Source organism: Varanus komodoensis, unplaced genomic scaffold, assembly GCF_004798865.1.
Source record: "Varanus komodoensis strain SLA01 unplaced genomic scaffold, ASM479886v1 scaffold21, whole genome shotgun sequence".
NCBI lineage: Eukaryota > Metazoa > Chordata > Lepidosauria > Squamata > Varanidae > Varanus > Varanus komodoensis.
In genome coordinates, this window is record NW_025335589.1 from 6,469,904 (window position 1) to 6,486,797 (window position 16,894).

General features: G+C 40.1%; 1 protein-coding gene across 7 annotated transcripts in view; it reads right to left on the reverse strand.

Annotated features, from left to right (window-relative positions):
• SLC10A7 (solute carrier family 10 member 7) overlaps positions 1 to 16,894 on the reverse strand; it is a 163,888-nt gene that overhangs the window by 61,475 nt on the left and 85,519 nt on the right. Inside the window, exons 6-8 of one of the 7 annotated variants that reach the window (XM_044430839.1) lie at positions 7,398 to 7,498; positions 6,936 to 7,004; positions 6,584 to 6,740 (exon numbers count right to left, since the gene is read on the reverse strand). The exons of 2 other annotated variants lie outside the window; for them this stretch is intronic. In XM_044430839.1, the coding sequence (XP_044286774.1) occupies positions 6,629 to 6,740; positions 6,936 to 7,004; positions 7,398 to 7,498 (282 nt within the window). In that variant the 3' untranslated portion in view covers positions 6,584 to 6,628. Of the gene's footprint in view, positions 1 to 6,583; positions 6,741 to 6,935; positions 7,005 to 7,397; positions 7,499 to 8,801; positions 9,999 to 16,894 lie in introns of those variants that run through there. 4 more of the 7 variants (XM_044430840.1, XM_044430841.1, XR_006414809.1 and 1 more) reach the window with 4 other exon arrangements.

Sequence of the window (16,894 nt, forward strand, 5' to 3'; positions counted from 1 at the left end):
ATATATTTCAATGATTTTAGTGGGAAGGGAAAGAGGGGGAAAAAATTCACAGCCTGACCCAAAATGCTCATACAAAGAATGATTCTGCATAGAAGCGGTCACATCAAGAAGCTGTAAATGCACTTTTCTTTACAGTGAGGATCATCTAACATGTCATATTTTAGAAAGGCAGTTATGCTTATCTAAAAGGGAAACTAGCACCAAGGGATATACTTTTATTACAATCTTCTCTAGAAGATAAAACTAACTTATTTCAGTTTCCAGTATTATGCAGCAAACGAGAAGATGGTTAGCTTGTCAAGGATGCACAATACACTGATCATTTACCAAACTGGATTTCAATGAGAAACATTATGAAGTAATTTAAAGCTCAAGAGTTAGAGCCCCACCTCCTGACACTGAAAGCTGGAGGAAATTAGGATGGCACCTTGGTGCTTCTTCCAAGAGAAGCAGTGCTGGGGGTGGCGGCTCTGTTACGGTAGAGCCACACTGTGCTCGGTGAGCAAAAAACCCTGGACAAGTAGGGCCAGCTTTGCAGCTGCTGATCTGTCAGTCACATCCATCTTGGAATCATTCTGGCAGACTTTCCTAAGAGAATATGATGTCAGAGATTGAGCACCAAAGCGTAAACACCAATCCTGAAATCACATACGCTAAAGATGGGGCAAGCAACTTTTGGCCCTTGGGCTGCACGTTGTCCCAGCCTCCTATTAAAAGCCTTCTGTAAACAATCAGTTCAGACTTCTGACAGGAGCAGTCTCCTGAAAAAGATTCTAATGGATGGAAAGGAAGAAAAAGAGAGAAATATTGAGGGTGGGGGGGGGGAGAGAAAGAGAATGGGATGGTGTGCAAGTGAATCTGGAGAGGCTAGCGCTGCCCAATTTTTTCTAGCACCATCAAGCAGTGCCTACAGCAATCATCCCAACAAATTACCTCCAACAGAATGTAACACTTGACTGAAAAAAGTTCCACACCCTTGCTGTAAAACCATCCCGCTGACATATACAGATTTACTACATGGTTGCTCTACTGCGGCCTCTCTGGCTGTAGTAATTCAAAGCAGGCACTACCTTCCTTAACAGCTAAAACTGGCAGAAAATGCCAGAACGTCCTTTGCATAATCTGTTCGTCTAATGCATGGCATTGTGTTATCTGCAAGGGGAAAGTCACTTCTGTTGCCCATGATGTACCACAAATCAAGTAGTGCTAGTGTCTATGGGCAGTACCCAATGATGCTTGCCTTCAGGTAGCCAGCAGTACCCAATCCAAGCCCTTGTGCAATGGATATTTAGCACTTCTGAGGGCAATGCAAAATGAGAGAAAATTGTAGTTTCTGGAACAAGGCAGGTTGGTGGAACCTTCATAAGGAGCTCCACCGTCCTGCCCTGTTGAAAAGTAAGCTTTTCCACTTGTTTTGGAGATTGCTCCCAGAAGGGCTAAATCACTGTTGCACAAGTAGTGGGTGCTGCTTGTGCAACGGAAGCATGCCTTAGTCATGGATGGGCAACTTCAGATACTGCCCTCTACCTTGCTAGCCGCTGTCTGTTTTGTTCTCTCTAGCTGCATCTGATCCTCACTGAGCAGTCCAGAGGATAGCAAGTTGCCCATTTATCTGCCTAGGTGCCACTGGAAAGAAGCAACCCAAAGAAAGCAGTCACACATACCAATCTTACTTCTTTATGTGTTCACTTAAAGTGTAACTAATTTTCTACAACACAGTAGCACCAAAAAACAACAACCTCCTCACAGAATTACTATTTAAATGTTTAAATACTTTTCACAGATTGAGTGCTATTCTACTCTTTAGAACAGCCTAATGCTAGTATACTTAAAATGGTTTCTAATAGTGTAAAATAATTTACCAGCTGCTCTATGGAACTAGTCTTTTAATGGGATTCTTTCTCTGTTCACAAATATACTGTACTCTTCATTCTTGTTTTATAATTTGAATAATTCATGGATTTCTGTATCTACCAACATACACAAACTAGTTCATAGTGACAATATGGCAGGCTTTTCTACTGTATTTCTGAATATTTCTACTGGGTGAGTGTTGGTGGAATGTTTTTCCCAATCTTCCACATTTGGTAGATGTTACAGTGGGACTGTAACTGGACTGATTGGTGGTAGATTGCTGGTATCTCCAAGATAAAATGGATACCTCCTTTTAAAGCAATGTATGTGGGTAGCTGTTGCTGCTTCTTGTGGTAATGTATATGCAAGTGATGGTGATCCTTTTAGAGACTTGGTTTGCATGCCGACAGAGGGCTCTGCATGCCCGCTGTGGCACACGTGCCATAGGTTCACCACCACTGGCCTAACCCTACCCTGGTGCACTCCCCTAAAACTGAGGTTTTAAATTAGAAAAAACAACTCACAGCCAGTCCAAGTATATACATACAGACATACATACATGGGGCAGCGGACTGACCGGCCATACAGAAGTTCAGACGAGTGATGGCTAATGAGTTGCGGCTCATGACATCATTGCCTGAAGCTGCTACGCCTTTCCAGGACACCTCATTTTCTAACCCTAACCCTACCCTGGTGCACACCCCTAACCCTAATATAGGGCGAGAGTTCAATTGAAAAGAGGGCAATTTTGAAAAAGCCTTCCTTGAGCAGCTTTTTCGGCACAGCTCATCATTTCTGCCCATTCTAAACACATTCCAACCATCAAAATCATGCCAGGACACCTCATTTTTGTAACCCTAACCCTGCCCTGGTGCACACTCCTAATATAGGGCTAAACTTCCATGGAAAATAACCCAAACTGCAACCCAAAACTGCCCAAACTGCAACCCCAAACCCACTTATTTATCGCAAAGTGCCAACACTGCAATAAAACCTGAAAACTGAGGTTTCAGTTTAGAAAGAATAACTCACAGTCAGTCCAAGCATATATTCTTGGCAGCACACTGACCAGCCATGCGCAAGTTCGGATGAGTTGCAGCTAATGTGCCATGGCTCATGACATCATCGCCTGGCACCACTACTTTCCAAGCATGCACGTGGCCCCTATTTATGCTGTTATCCAATGCTCGGCTGCTGGGGCAATGCTGGGGTGACTTGCCTCACGTGCTGACAGAGAGGGGTCTGCGTGCCCGCTGTGGCACACATGCCATAGGTTCACCACCACTAGTATACGCTATCAGAAGTTTTAGTTTGTTCTAAATCTCTCACCATCAGCTTAATTGTATATTCTTTAGTTCTAACATTCCTCAAGAGCAAGAAAACTCATCTCTACTTTCTCCACACAATGTATACATTCTTATCTCTCCCTCTCTTACCTTATTTTTATTGTAACTTTTCCAGGTAGAGGAATTGCCTACACCCTTTTTGAGATGAGTGACCAGAATGACACACTGTATTCCAAGTGTAATTGCACCACAGACTTTGTATAAAGACATGGTGATACTGGCAGTTTCATCTCTAACCTCTTTCCTAATGATTCCTAGCATGGAATTAGCTTTTTTCATAGTTGCCACAGAGTTGCCTGGTTGATATTTTGATTTAGGGAGTTAGAACCCTCCTGGTTAGTCACTGTCAGCTTAGATATTGCCAGTGTGAAGGTAAGGTTTACTTTTTATTTTTTTGTACCAATGTGCATCACTTTACAATTTCATTGAATTACATTTGCCATTTTATTGCCCATTCATGCATTTTGCAGGGATCGTTTTGAAACTCTTCACAATCCTATTTCACTTTACCACCATGGATATTTTTGTGTTGTCGGCAAATTTGGTCAACTTTCTGCTCACAACTAAGCTAGATCATTTATAAGCAAGTTAAAAAGGACCAGCTCAATACAGATCCCTAGAGAACCATATTTTGTACATCTCTACACTCTGAGAATTATCCTTTTATGCCAGCCGCCTGCTTCCTGTTATTTAACTGGTTAGCAATACACAACAAGACCTGCCCACTTATCTGAAGTCTCTTAGGTTTACTCAGGGATCTCTGGGGGGGGGGGTGGTATTTAATCAAAATCTTTTGAAAGTTCATGTATAAAATTTCTATATTATTAACTTCCTCTTATTAACATTCTCAAAGAAACGTAAAAGATTAGGGAGAGGTTTCTATATTTTCAGAAACCTTCAAGCCATGTTGGTTCTGCTTTAACAAGGCTTGTTTTGTAAAAATGGTGACATAAATTTCAAAAATGCTTTTCACCAATCCACCCAGAACAGATGTTAAGTTAACCTAACTGTAACTTCCTTGATCCTCCTGGGTTTCTTTCTTTCTTTTTTTAATGGTGTTACATTGTCTGCTTTCCAATCTCAGTGACAAATTAAGTATTGTTGTTAGATCAGAAAATTTACATTTCACTTCTTTAAGAACTCTCAGGTAAAAATTATACAGTATATTGAAGAATATGCAAGTGACTTGTTGCTGCTACATAGTGTGACCTCATATAGGACTGGTCCGCAAGTAATGGCAGCCAACTGGGAGTTTACTGGGAGTTAATTGAGCCACTTCCATTTTCTGTAAACAACCTCTTCCTGACTGAAGACTTTGACATGCAAACATGGACTGATGGATTGTTTAACCAACCAACCAACAAACCAACGGTTTAGGTTCACATGTCATTTTGTGCTCTCATCACACTTCCCCTGGAAGACTTGTCCTTTTCAGAAGAGTAGTCCTCTGGGAATGGCACAATTATTTCCAGCAATTGAGAATGGCTCACAAATGGCATACATCCCTGAAATTGTGGTTTAAATAGCCCATCATTTACCACTGCTATGTGTAAACCAGGTCATAGACTATGCCTTTTTATACTGTCCTTTTACTTACATGCTTTTAAATGCTGAATAATCACTATATTCCATGTGCTTTTTCCCACATAGTATTTTCAACACTTCTCCAAGTTATCTGCAATTTTTTACATTTCTGTTCATGTTATTTTCTATTTTTGTGTGTGTGAAAATCAATGCTTTTCAAAATTGAGGGATGATCTACTTCCAGATCAAACAAGCAAAAATAATAAAACTCTAGTTTATATATACCTACTGCATATTATTTTGTGATGAAATACGGGGCTTATAAACTGACAGCCATTAGCTAAGTTAACTCTTATATAGCCATGTATAAACCGCATGCTTCCCCCCTTTTTTGTGAAAAACACAACTATAAAAAGTTGCGCATAGTTATTTCATAAATATATGCAACCTTCTATATTCCAAGTCAATTAAAATGACAAGTATGACAAAAGGTAAAAATAGCCCTCCAAAGGGCCTGATGTTTGTATTTTAATGACTGAATTATAAAACCAGAATTGCAATTGCAAGACAACCATCACATTATTAGAGAGGACATAATCTGCCAACTTTAATTTTAGACAGTGGGATTATGCCCTGGGCTTCCAATCCCAGTCGGATGCTTCATGCTTTTCTTTCCCCTGAGACACCAGCTTTAGTGCTCTTTTAAAAGGAAGGACTAGGTCATTAACACAGCAAGTCACATCATATGCAAAATGCAGAACTGGCGTTAGATGTCAGAAATGGATAGTGTCTCTGCCATTTACAAAATAGTCACCTTGGGAACAATTTCACCTGCCAGGCTCAGGTACACACACCAGAATTTTTGCTGGCAGGTCAGAGAAACCAAGCCAATGACCCTGTTGTGGAAACACCATGTAGTCACTGTCTTAGCAGGAGAACAAAAAGCACAATAGGAGTAGAAACAAAAGTGGTTTTGTTCTGTCAGACACTTATAATGTGCCCTTCTAATTCTGCTTCCACTCCTTAACCACAGTGATGCACAGAGATGACATCCCCATTAGCTAACTAGGGAAACAGCCAGAACAGGATCATTATGTTATCCTACCTAGCACTACCAACTACTTCACACGAAATCCACAAGCATGTCTCTGTTCCAGATAATGTCTTTCCCCATCAGAGCCCCCCATGGCTCAGAGGTAAGAACCCTTACCTGAAGAACTCAGAATCTCTCCAAAGTTTGAAGTCTTGTTGGCATGTCAATGACTTCACACAGGCTGTATTAAGAACACTGCACCGTTACAGGAACAAGCTTTTTGTGATGGTAGTGGAGGAAAGGGTATCAGAAGGAAAAGAAAAGTGCACACTATAGGAGACAGCACCATGGAATCCATTTATTTAACATATTTGTATTTTGCCATTTAGTCTTCATGATGCCTAACTCAGTGAGGAGCCGAGTGTCAATAAATCTCACCCCTGGGAGATGACATGAAAAGGGCAAATATGTTCTCATGGGTTTCTTGCTAACAAATGCAATTTTTTGTGGAAAAATGAGAAAGTCACAAATCCCACTCTGTATCACTAAACATTTACCATGAAGCTGTTAAGAGCAGACAGAAAAGAGATGCATGCTTTGATCTCTGTAGCCCAAGACACGCCATCTTTGCATTTCTCCAGTAACATTATGACCAAGCCACATACATCACAGCAGGAGGAACTCTACATGGAGCTCTAGCTGCCTAAACCAGCACAAGTCTAGCACACATGAGAACACAGACTGAAATGATAGCTCCAGATTCCTAGGAGAAAGAGCTGAAAAGAGACACCCATGAATAACACAGAACAAACTGCACCAAGACCAATGCAGAGTCATAGTTTTTATTGATCAGTGTCATCAGTGGAACACCCTACTTCCCACTGGTCACTGCTGCTGCTGTAGGTCTTTCTTTGTTCTTTCCCCGACACTGGAAGGTGGGGTCAATACTTGCTTCTGCACATGTTGGATGGTTTCCTGGTAGCCTGTGGAGAGACATAGGGACAATGAACAATCACTGGTAGCAGCAGAAGTTCCAGTGATCAAAGTACTTGTGAAATTCAGGACAAACTGAGAAAAGGTTTTGTTATCTGGGTAGTGTTCTGCTCTTTCACCAGTAATCCCCTGATCTCAGTGCTTAGGGATTCATAATGTACTCATTCAGTCAATACTCATCATACTGTGTAGGGTGGTATGCTGGAAGTCTTGTCCTTATTACTTGCTCTACTGTATATATGTCATCTCTGGTCCTACAGTAAACAAGATAGACCGTAACTGTTCAGCAAGAAGTGTCAGGAACGCTGGGTGATCATTATCAAAAGATGATTGCCTCCCTATCCCTCACTGATGAGAGATTAACCTAGTTTTGGAGGGTTTATGGTTTTCTGCAGCATTTACTCACACTGTGCCTCTGACATGAGAAGCAGTGCTACAAACTACTGAGTAATGCACAGTTGTAAAGCCAGTACATTATTTCCAAAATTCAAAGGCCAAGGGGCAAGAGGCGCCTTGTGGGTATCTGGCAGTACTCTACACACATATGTCTTCTCTTGGTGGTTTGGTGGAGAGGAATGGATGATATGCAGGAAATCTGCTTTGGAGCACTGTCTCCCCTATCTAGTAAGCTGTCTTCTTTAGCTTACCTTAGTTGAATGCCTTTTCCTTGCAGTCCCAGTTGCAACAATGAAATTGACATTCCTGGTGGGTGTTTTTCAAGTTCTGAAGCAGAATACCTGCAAAGGTTCTGAAAGCAAACATTATTCATCTGCTTCCCCTTATGTGCTCCTAGTTCTACAAGGTTGTACAACAATGTAGCCACATGCTGTATGCCTACACAGATGAGATCCTGAAATAAAATATTTATTTGCTAGATACTTCTGATGATGAACTAAGATTACCTAAAGAATAAGTTGGAATCTTAACCTCAGTGAAACTGTAGGGGCAGAGGCTGGATATCTGGGGCTGTCTGAGGACTTCAGTGGACATTTATGTCTCTTCTTTGGACAGCTCTGCTGTTGTCAGTGATGAGAAAGTTCCTTGCCTGGGTAAAAGTTATGCTTGTGATAGCTTCTGTTGGTGCAAGAATGTTACAGTGCAAGTAAAACTTTTTTTGTGCAAGTGCACAAACATAGTGCAAGTAAAACTCTTGACCTGGTGGAGTATAAAGTTATACTCCACCAGACCAAGAAGATTTACATCATTAGCCTGTGCTTATCTACTGCCAAACGAGTCCCACTCTGTTCAATGGAATTTACTAGTATGTACCTATCTGTAACAATTTTATGTTATGTCGCAATCTTATTCCATGTGGAAGAGCATAACAAGAGGATAGAATTGGTATGTATGGGATGTAAATATATACAAGTATATAATATTCAAACATATTAACAATTAAAATCAAAGAAAAAAATATAAGCAGTTTCCAATCTATGCAATAATCCAATGTTTAGTCCATAAAACAGAGGTTAAATGACCATTTTGAAAATAAAATTGTGAATACATAATTTCAACATTAGCATCACAAAAAACAAAACAAAACAAAAAACCAAATCTTAACACACTGTAATACACCACACACACCTGCATGAACAACTCTTTTGTCCAGCAGAGGGCATCTTCTACACACTTGAAAATCTCTTGAGTTGTGTGGAGACAGTTTTATGTATAGTAGAAAGCAAAAATTACATTCAAATCTAAAGATGTGATCTATTCCAAGAAAGCCAAATCTACGCATACAGCAGAATGAGATGGTGGTTTCAGATTAGTGTGTGAGAGTAAAGGTAAAGGTTTCCCCATGACATTAAAGTCCAGTCATGTCTGACTCTTGGAAGGCGGTGCTCATCTCCATTTCCTAGCTGTGGGAGCCAGTGTTTGTCCGCAGACAGTCTCCGTGGTCATGTGGCCGGCATGACTAAACACCGAAGTGCACGGAACGCTGTTACCTGCCCACCAAAGTGGTACCTTTTTATCTACTTGCATTTGTATGCTTTCGAACTGCAAGGTTGGCAGGAGCTGGGACAGAGCACGGGAGCTCACCCCATCTGCAGATTCGAACTGTTCACCTTTCGATCAACTAGCTCAGCGGCTCAGCAGTTTAACCCACTGTGCCACCGCATCACCGCATGTGAGGGTAGGGTTGGGGAAATCTAATTTTTTGCAATTCTATGCAAAAATACTCCCCTTCAAGAGAAAAGCAGCACAGGATGCGGGGGGGGGGGGGCACTGGACTGAAAACAATCTCCCTGATACACTTTGTTTCTCTCTCTTACTTGTAGTGGGTCTCCTGACTAGCCCTTAGGGAAGCATTCAGAAATGGTATTCTCTACCTGTGACTACAAGCTGAACCATCCACACAGTAGCTGGTGTTTTGTAGCAGTAGACCTGAAATAACTACATCAATGTACCTGGTTTATAGCCAAGATCCACGCAGCTCTTTTAGGGGCAGGATATGCCCAGTAGGATTTTATGTTTTTCTTTGAACAGCAGATCTTCCAGGAATTATCACAAATTCTCTCTGAACTTCTCTAAGTTTCAAAATGAACATGAAGAGTTGCTTTTGCACAGTCAAGTTTTCCGTGAGCATATGGAACTAGGTATGTGGCTACCTGGATCTTGGCCACTGTATTTTTGTTTGTAGGTCTGAATGCAGTTTTGATTGCTATTTCTATTTAACATTGCTGCAATGAACCCTGAGCCTTAAACATAGATATACTAGCAGATGCCAGGTTTGTGAGGTTAGAATGCAGGGGCACATCTTTTCTATACTCATGGGCCTTGTTCTGTGTCTATACAAATTCCCAATCTGGGCAAACAGAGACTCCCTGTGCTATAAACACATACCTTTGTAAGTCCTTTTGTTGAAACAGGTGCAACGGTTTCCCTTTTTTCCAACAAGTTTCTGTCATATTTTTACTAATCCCCAAGTTGTATATTTTGTGAATCTAATCTTCCCACCAAGGTAATCTGATTATGACTGCACTGCTTGATTTAAATTAGTATATATTATTACTATTTCTTTTAGTTACCTTTTTGCTGAAAATATCCATACAGAATGTAAAGAAATCAATTTGTATGTAGCTTCACTATGGGTACACTCCAATATTTGAGAGTTTCAATGGTGAGGTTTCAATGAATTGAGCGGATTTTTTTGAAACTCAAGCCCAAGCCTCTCCGCCCTTTCAGAGCACAAAACAAGTTGGCTGGTTCTTTGGATGCAGCCCAATATTTCGTTGTTGCAGATTAACCTGAAACGACAGTATCATTTCTAAATATGTGGAAGACCCTCGAACTAAAGGTCATAAAAATCTAGACAAAAAAGGTCTACAGATCCCAGAGTTCTAGCCTATTTTTCTGCCTAAACTTGCATAAGATTGGGCCTTAGCGGGAAAAAAATCCTGTTAAATTCTGATATATGACAGTTTGATATGGGGTGCTCTTCAGCACTTTCAGTTCCAGCAAATAAAGATTTGGCCAATATTCTGCCCACACTGCCCACGCACTGGTGGAATGGTTCATCGTGCTGCCAGAACAAGAGGTTCCTCAAACAACTCCATGGACCTGTCTTCTTCTGGATAGGAGTGTTTTTGCCCATTTGTGGGGTTATTCCAGGAACCACCACCTCTCAATGTGCTAGCTTGTTCACTGGCACAGAAGAAGGTGCAGCAGCAGTAGAGGATACTTCCCAAAGAACTGGACGTTTTGCCTACTGGGGATAAATCGTATCACAGGCAGGTATTACACTAATGCTGCTGACTGCCACCTGGCAGAAATATATAGGATTGGGATAATTTATATGCTAATTCATTTTACCTACCAGTTAATATTCAAGTTAATTGTTTTGGTTTCCTTAGGATTAAAAAAAAAGTCAAAATGAAATTATATTCTACACTAGATGGTGCTATGCCACTTTCTGAAAAAGGCACATCTAACTAAAAGGAAGTTTTATTATGCTCTTGATTCTTTATTCTGAAATTTAGATTAGGATGTTAAGCCATTTCCAAATGGTGACAAGGGCAGGACAAGAAATAGAAATAATATACCATGGAAAGACAATTATTTCTGGCAGATATTCTTTTTCTAGAAAATGAAATATAACCCACTTCCAGAATGAATTCTTATCACTGTTTCCAGAGTATGCAGCTTTTCTAAGCAAATACTTTCCACTATCAGTCAATCACCATATCCTGCTTCATGTCTAATTTACCACTAGGAAGGCTTTTCTTTTTATCTCTACCCAATAAATGCAAGGTAATTGTAAAGTTCAGATGACATATTTTTTATCAAAAGAAATATAAAGTTTTCATGTTTGAATCTATACATACATTTCTCATTTCACTTCTTGCCTTAGGATCAGACTCTCTCTGTTTTTAAGAAAAGCTTGGCAAAATGAACATGCATTAATATGTGCACCGATACATTAACTTATGTCCAAGATTTAATAGCCGAGGAGCTAGAGGGTTCAATGGAAGCCCTGCTATGGCAGCATAACACCTCTCAAATTTTCGGGTGTTACCATTCCACTTAAGAACATATGCCACTAGATTGAGATTGCAGGGTGGTTGGATTTTTCAAGCTTTGCTTGTTTTTGCACTGGCCAGGCCAATCACTGGGCTGCAGTCCCGAAATGCTTAGCCAGTACTGGTATGACCCTGGGACTGAAAACCATTGTCTACTTCAGGCTAAAATGGGCCTATTTTATTCATTTTAATGAAACCGCAGTTACCATATATTCATGTTTACACAAATTGTCTAGAGCCAAAAGTTACATCCTTTGATGTCCCATTGGAAGTTAAGATGGTGTTTAAACGCTTTCTCCTCCCTCCCAAGATGGATTTATCCTCAAGATAAAATGGTTCAAATTATAAGCAAGAAAATGGATGGACTAATTTATTAGCATGAAACCAATTTTATTTTTTGTTAAATCAGACAATATAAATCACATAGAAATGCACTAAAAGGGAATATCCACAATGTTAATTAAAATACTTTTCTAAAGGAAGTAAGTCATATATTATATTCACTTCTTCTGGTCAAATGGGTGTGCATACTTGCAAGAAAAGTGGAACAGTCCTATTGAATTCATCTGGAAAACAAGGACTGTACAATTGTTATATATAGATCTAGTTTGCTTGTCATGCAAAGCCACGTGGGATTATTATCGTAGGTGGTTGCAGGGTAGCTTAGTGTGATGTACAAACCTGGAACGTATCTTCCATTGTGGGTTGTTTTTCACAACCAAGGCACCCTGTGAATTCATGGCATGTAGTAGGGTTGTTTAGGTGACTTATTCCCAGGATTGCTGTTTGTGATGCCTGAATCTGGCACTGATTTTATTATGGGTTCTTGGGAAAGCTAGTGAACTGGCTGGCAAGATCAGTGAGAACTGCCACCATTCCCAGTTATTCTGCCTTTGCTGCCACTATTCCCCTTTTTCCTTCTCAGTGTCCTCTACCTCATGATTTTTAAAATTAGAAACATTGAAGAACGGACACTGAACAGTGTCCCAACCATACCTGCAACCCCTCTGCCCCTTTGCAGTCTTGGGTAAGTGCACAGGCTGCTGAGTGGGTGACCATCTGTCAGGAGTAATACATAGGCTACTCACACACCATGGCTTATTCTCAGAGTGTCTCAGTGTGGCATGTGAACTTGCCCTTTTAATTGAATCCACTTCTTTCCTCAAGTTTTTTTTTACTTCCAATAACAAATCACATCTTTTCTAGTAAGAACCACAGAGACAAATAAATGTTTGGCTGCAATTTCTTTGGATGCCAAGAGCAATCATTGTATCTGAGGTGCAGTCTCTCACATTGTTAGGAAGCTACACTATTTTGCATTAACTTGTGCATGATCAATCCCATTCATCTTACTCTTATCATGGAACTTGTCCTAAACCAACCTTCCCCAATCTAGCACCCCACAGCTGTTTGGGATGACTACTCCCCTTATTCCTGATCATGGGCCATGTAGGCCGAGACAATGAGAATTCCAGCCCAAAATGTCTGGAGGGCACCCAGTTGGAGAAGGCTGTCTTAAATTGATTTAAGTAATTAAAAGTGTGTGTGTGTGTGTGTGTGTGTGTGTGTGAGTGTGTGTGTGTGTGAGGGAGGGAGGGAGGGAGGGAGGGAGAGGGAACCAAAAAACGGTTATATGGGTACTATCCTTGTGTAACCACTGTTTATTTCATTGTGGCTTCAGTAACAGCCTTACTATAAATGTCGTACAACTGGAGTTTTGGTAGGACTGAGACCCCCTTTTGGAATTAAGCAACTCTGATTTCTGAATACTGAAAACAAATCTCACACTATGGTAATCTATATGTGTGCTGCTTGTGCACTTTGCCTGCCTGTCTGGCCCCAAGTCATCAATAATGAATAGATCTGTACAGCTGTAGTAGGACCAAGAGTCGTGGGCTTGTCAGAGATTTCTGAAAAGGAACAAAAACACAGCTTTGCCATTTGATTGTGTCTTCTGTAGGAGAAAACCTTGCATGTAAAAAACAACAATATTGACTTTTTGTTTTGGTTGTATTTTTTTAAACAAAAATGTTTTAAATCCTTTAAGCATTCATTCGCCAAGGAAAGCATAAGAAAAGCACAGAAAAGAAGTAAACTGAGCTCAGTAAAACATTACAACCCTGAAGATAGTGTACAGTATCTTTTTTTTTTTGATAAAATATTTTGCAAGAAATTAAAAGCTACTCTTAATGAAGCCAAGTGATGATTTAAGAGATGTGAAAGCAACAAGATCTTTTTGAGTAAAGGGAAGATATATCATCTCAAATTCTGAGAAAAGCAAGGCAAAAATATCTGTATATGAAGCATCATGCAAAAATGAAGACCAAATTTGCTTTTCCAGAAAAACAAATTCATCAATCTTCAAATTAGGCCTCCTGCAAATTAATAAATGCAAAATCTTCACAAGTCAAAATGCAAAAAATGACAGACATTACCAACAAAAATTGATGCATATATCTTGCAACTTCCCCTCTTTATCCTAAACATATTTCCATAGATATCACAATTGTAGCATTACAAGAGAGATTATCTCATGTTTTACAAACAGAATGCACCAGCTGGTACCTTACCAAACCACATCCCCTGGGAACAAGCAGAGTTGTGGATAACTAAATTTCTACAGCAAGCATTCAAATCGAACTTATGAAATCCCAGTGTAAAACCAAACCTTTGTTCCTATTTTGTATTTAAGTAAATTCCAAGCAATGCCTCATACTATCTTTTCATAATGTTACTCCTAAGCAGTTTCAGAGCTGTTACACTGGGATGATCAATGCTTTTTTCCTGTGAGATTTCAGAAAATATATGAAAGCTAACAGTCTAATTTTCAAAAGGCTTACAAATGACCCCCTTTGTAAAGAGTTAACGTTTACAAAGTCACTAGAATAACTGAATGAAATGCACTAGTTCAATGTATAAAATAACAAAATATTACTTAAAAGATTATGTGGTTCAACAATAACCCACCTTTATTTTTTTAAGTATACTTTTATTAAGGAAGGACAAGGAAGGCAATCCAGAATGTGCATTCAATACCAATAGTTCTTCATGGACTCAGCTTCCAAAATTGGTAATACTGTCACTTCTGCACTGAATGGTCTGCCACTATGGTCTGCAACTCTGTCATGGGTGTGAGTGAGTGAGTGTGTGTGTGAGAGAGAGAGAAGAGAGAGAGATTTTGTGTACATGGTTTAAGAGAACTCTGCCACTGTCTCTCTTTCCTGGCTCTGCAGCTTTCCTTTTCCTTCATTACTGAGCACTTCATTTACTGAGAATTTGTGGTGACTGCATTTATACATTTATTCCCCATGGAACCCTTGTTAATGCATTCGGTTAATTTCTTTAAGTGAAAGATACCTCCACCTAATTTCTGACCAAGGATCTCCTTCTGCCTTCAGCAAATCGAATCAAATTTGTTTTAAGTGTACATGGTGGATGAACAAAATTATACATATTGGACATGCACATGGCAGGCATGTCATGAGTAGAGCAAGCTGGAGCTGGGGGTCAGATTACATGGCCTGGGAAGCCCCTCCTGACATGCTCTCTTTTATGTTTCTAATTGGCTGTGTTCACACATAATACTAAACCGTATTGTTTAGTGTGTGGTGTGGTTTCTTACCTGGGTGAGGTTGACAGACAACTGCAGTTTCCACAGGTACATACAGAGGTTGGATGGCTAGCGTGCCTCAAGCAATTGCCTCTCTTTCCACTGGACTCTATGGTAGCTGCATGGAAACCATGTTTCTGGGTTCATATGACTGAATAAGCCATATCGAGGCATGGAAACCACACAACAGAGCATTGTTTCTGCCTATGGTTACATGGAAACCAAACATACCACACAGTAATTCTATGACAGCGTTCAGACAACACAATGGACCATCCTGCAGTGAAAACAATCATGGTTTCTAATTGAACACAGCCATTCAGTGTTTTTCACAATTTACACACCCTTCAACTCCAGGATAAAGCCCATGTATATAAGAAACATGAAAAGATTTGAACTGGGGGACAAACATCAGCTTTGGGAAGAAGGCTGAAAAGGAAGCACGCTAAACAGTGGACTGACATCGAGAGACATGACATCAAATTTTTTTTCATGTAATAGAGCATTCTGGTTCTCTTCCTTCCTATTACAGCTTTCTGGAAAGCCCACTTAAGTGGGCTTTCTGGAAAGCCCACTTAAAGGTTTGGTGACCCTCAGAAATGGCATGGAGTGCACAATGCTCCAGAAGGAGACAGAAAATGGAAGCTAACTTCCTACTTGCTTAAGTGACATTCTCAATCCGAGTCAGCATTTTAAGAAAGATAACTTGTGTAGGAGCTCTCTTTTCTCATTTAGGGACAGTCTAGAAGACAGGAACCAGAATCAAGTCTCCATTAATATCAATGGAAGCAAATCCCCGCATATCTGTGGGGGAGAACCCATGCATTCCCCACCCTCAAGAAAGATTTGGGGGAGGGATACAGGGGCTATAATGGAAAAGAGAGGCAGGAAAGCCAAATTTCATGAGTGAGTTCCTTGTTATGTAACTCTGCATGAAACCTACTAGGATTAGTGTCTAAAATCTCTAGATTTTATTTCATAACTTTTGCTCTTCTGAAGCAAATGACACTTTAATTCTTAGAAATTTATTCACTGCTCCAGTTAAGCTCAGTACTCCACTGGCCATTTCTCTAATTTTAAAACGACACAAAGGTGTTTTTTTTTAAATAAACCTTTGAGGGAATCCCTGTAATCCTATACATTCTTTGTTGGTTTCTCTTTGCAAGTCTATTTACTACTGTAAACCAAAACTCTGGGACAATACGGTCCTCCTGGCATCTGCCTATTTGTTGTGCTCACACTAGAAAACCACAGAGCCCTCTCATGGGAGCTCACAGGAGATCTATTATCCTATATTTAGCACTGACACACATCTTTTAGCCGTAACCCTTCTTGACATTAATGAAGCAACTGACACCTAGCATTGTATGAATTCCCTTCAGCTTAATGTGTGATGCACATCCTGAGGCACTCATGGCAAAGTAGAATTGTACTGAGTCCTATGATGTTCTAACCAACTAGAGTATAGGGAGATATTCTTCTCCTTTTTCATAGTACTAGAACTCAGGCCATTCCATGAAGCTGAGTGGTGGGAGATTCAGGACAGATAAAAGGGTGTACTTCATACAGTGCATAGTTAGTCTACTACAGTTAATCACAGTGCATAGATTCACTACAACAAGATGCAGTGATAGCTATCGGTTTGTAGGGCCTTAAAGGGGATTGGATAAATTCATGGAAGAGAAGACTATCAATGGTTACTAGTCCTAAATGGCTATATTCTGCCTCCAGTTCCAGAGGCAATATTGGAACCATGTGGGAAGTGCAGACCGTATAGGAGATTTCCATAAAAGCAAATCTGGCTCTCCTGTGTCTGTGCAGAACTGAAGTGGGGATTTCTCACATGACCCACCCTTTGCCATATGATTTTATAATTCTGTGCCATGGCAAAGCAGAGTACAACTATAGGAAAGCAACTTCTATTCGACTTGGATAACGTAGCCATTGGACCTTGAAATTCATTCCTACTATGCAACTACTTTTCATTAATATATTTTTCCAAACATGTGTTCAG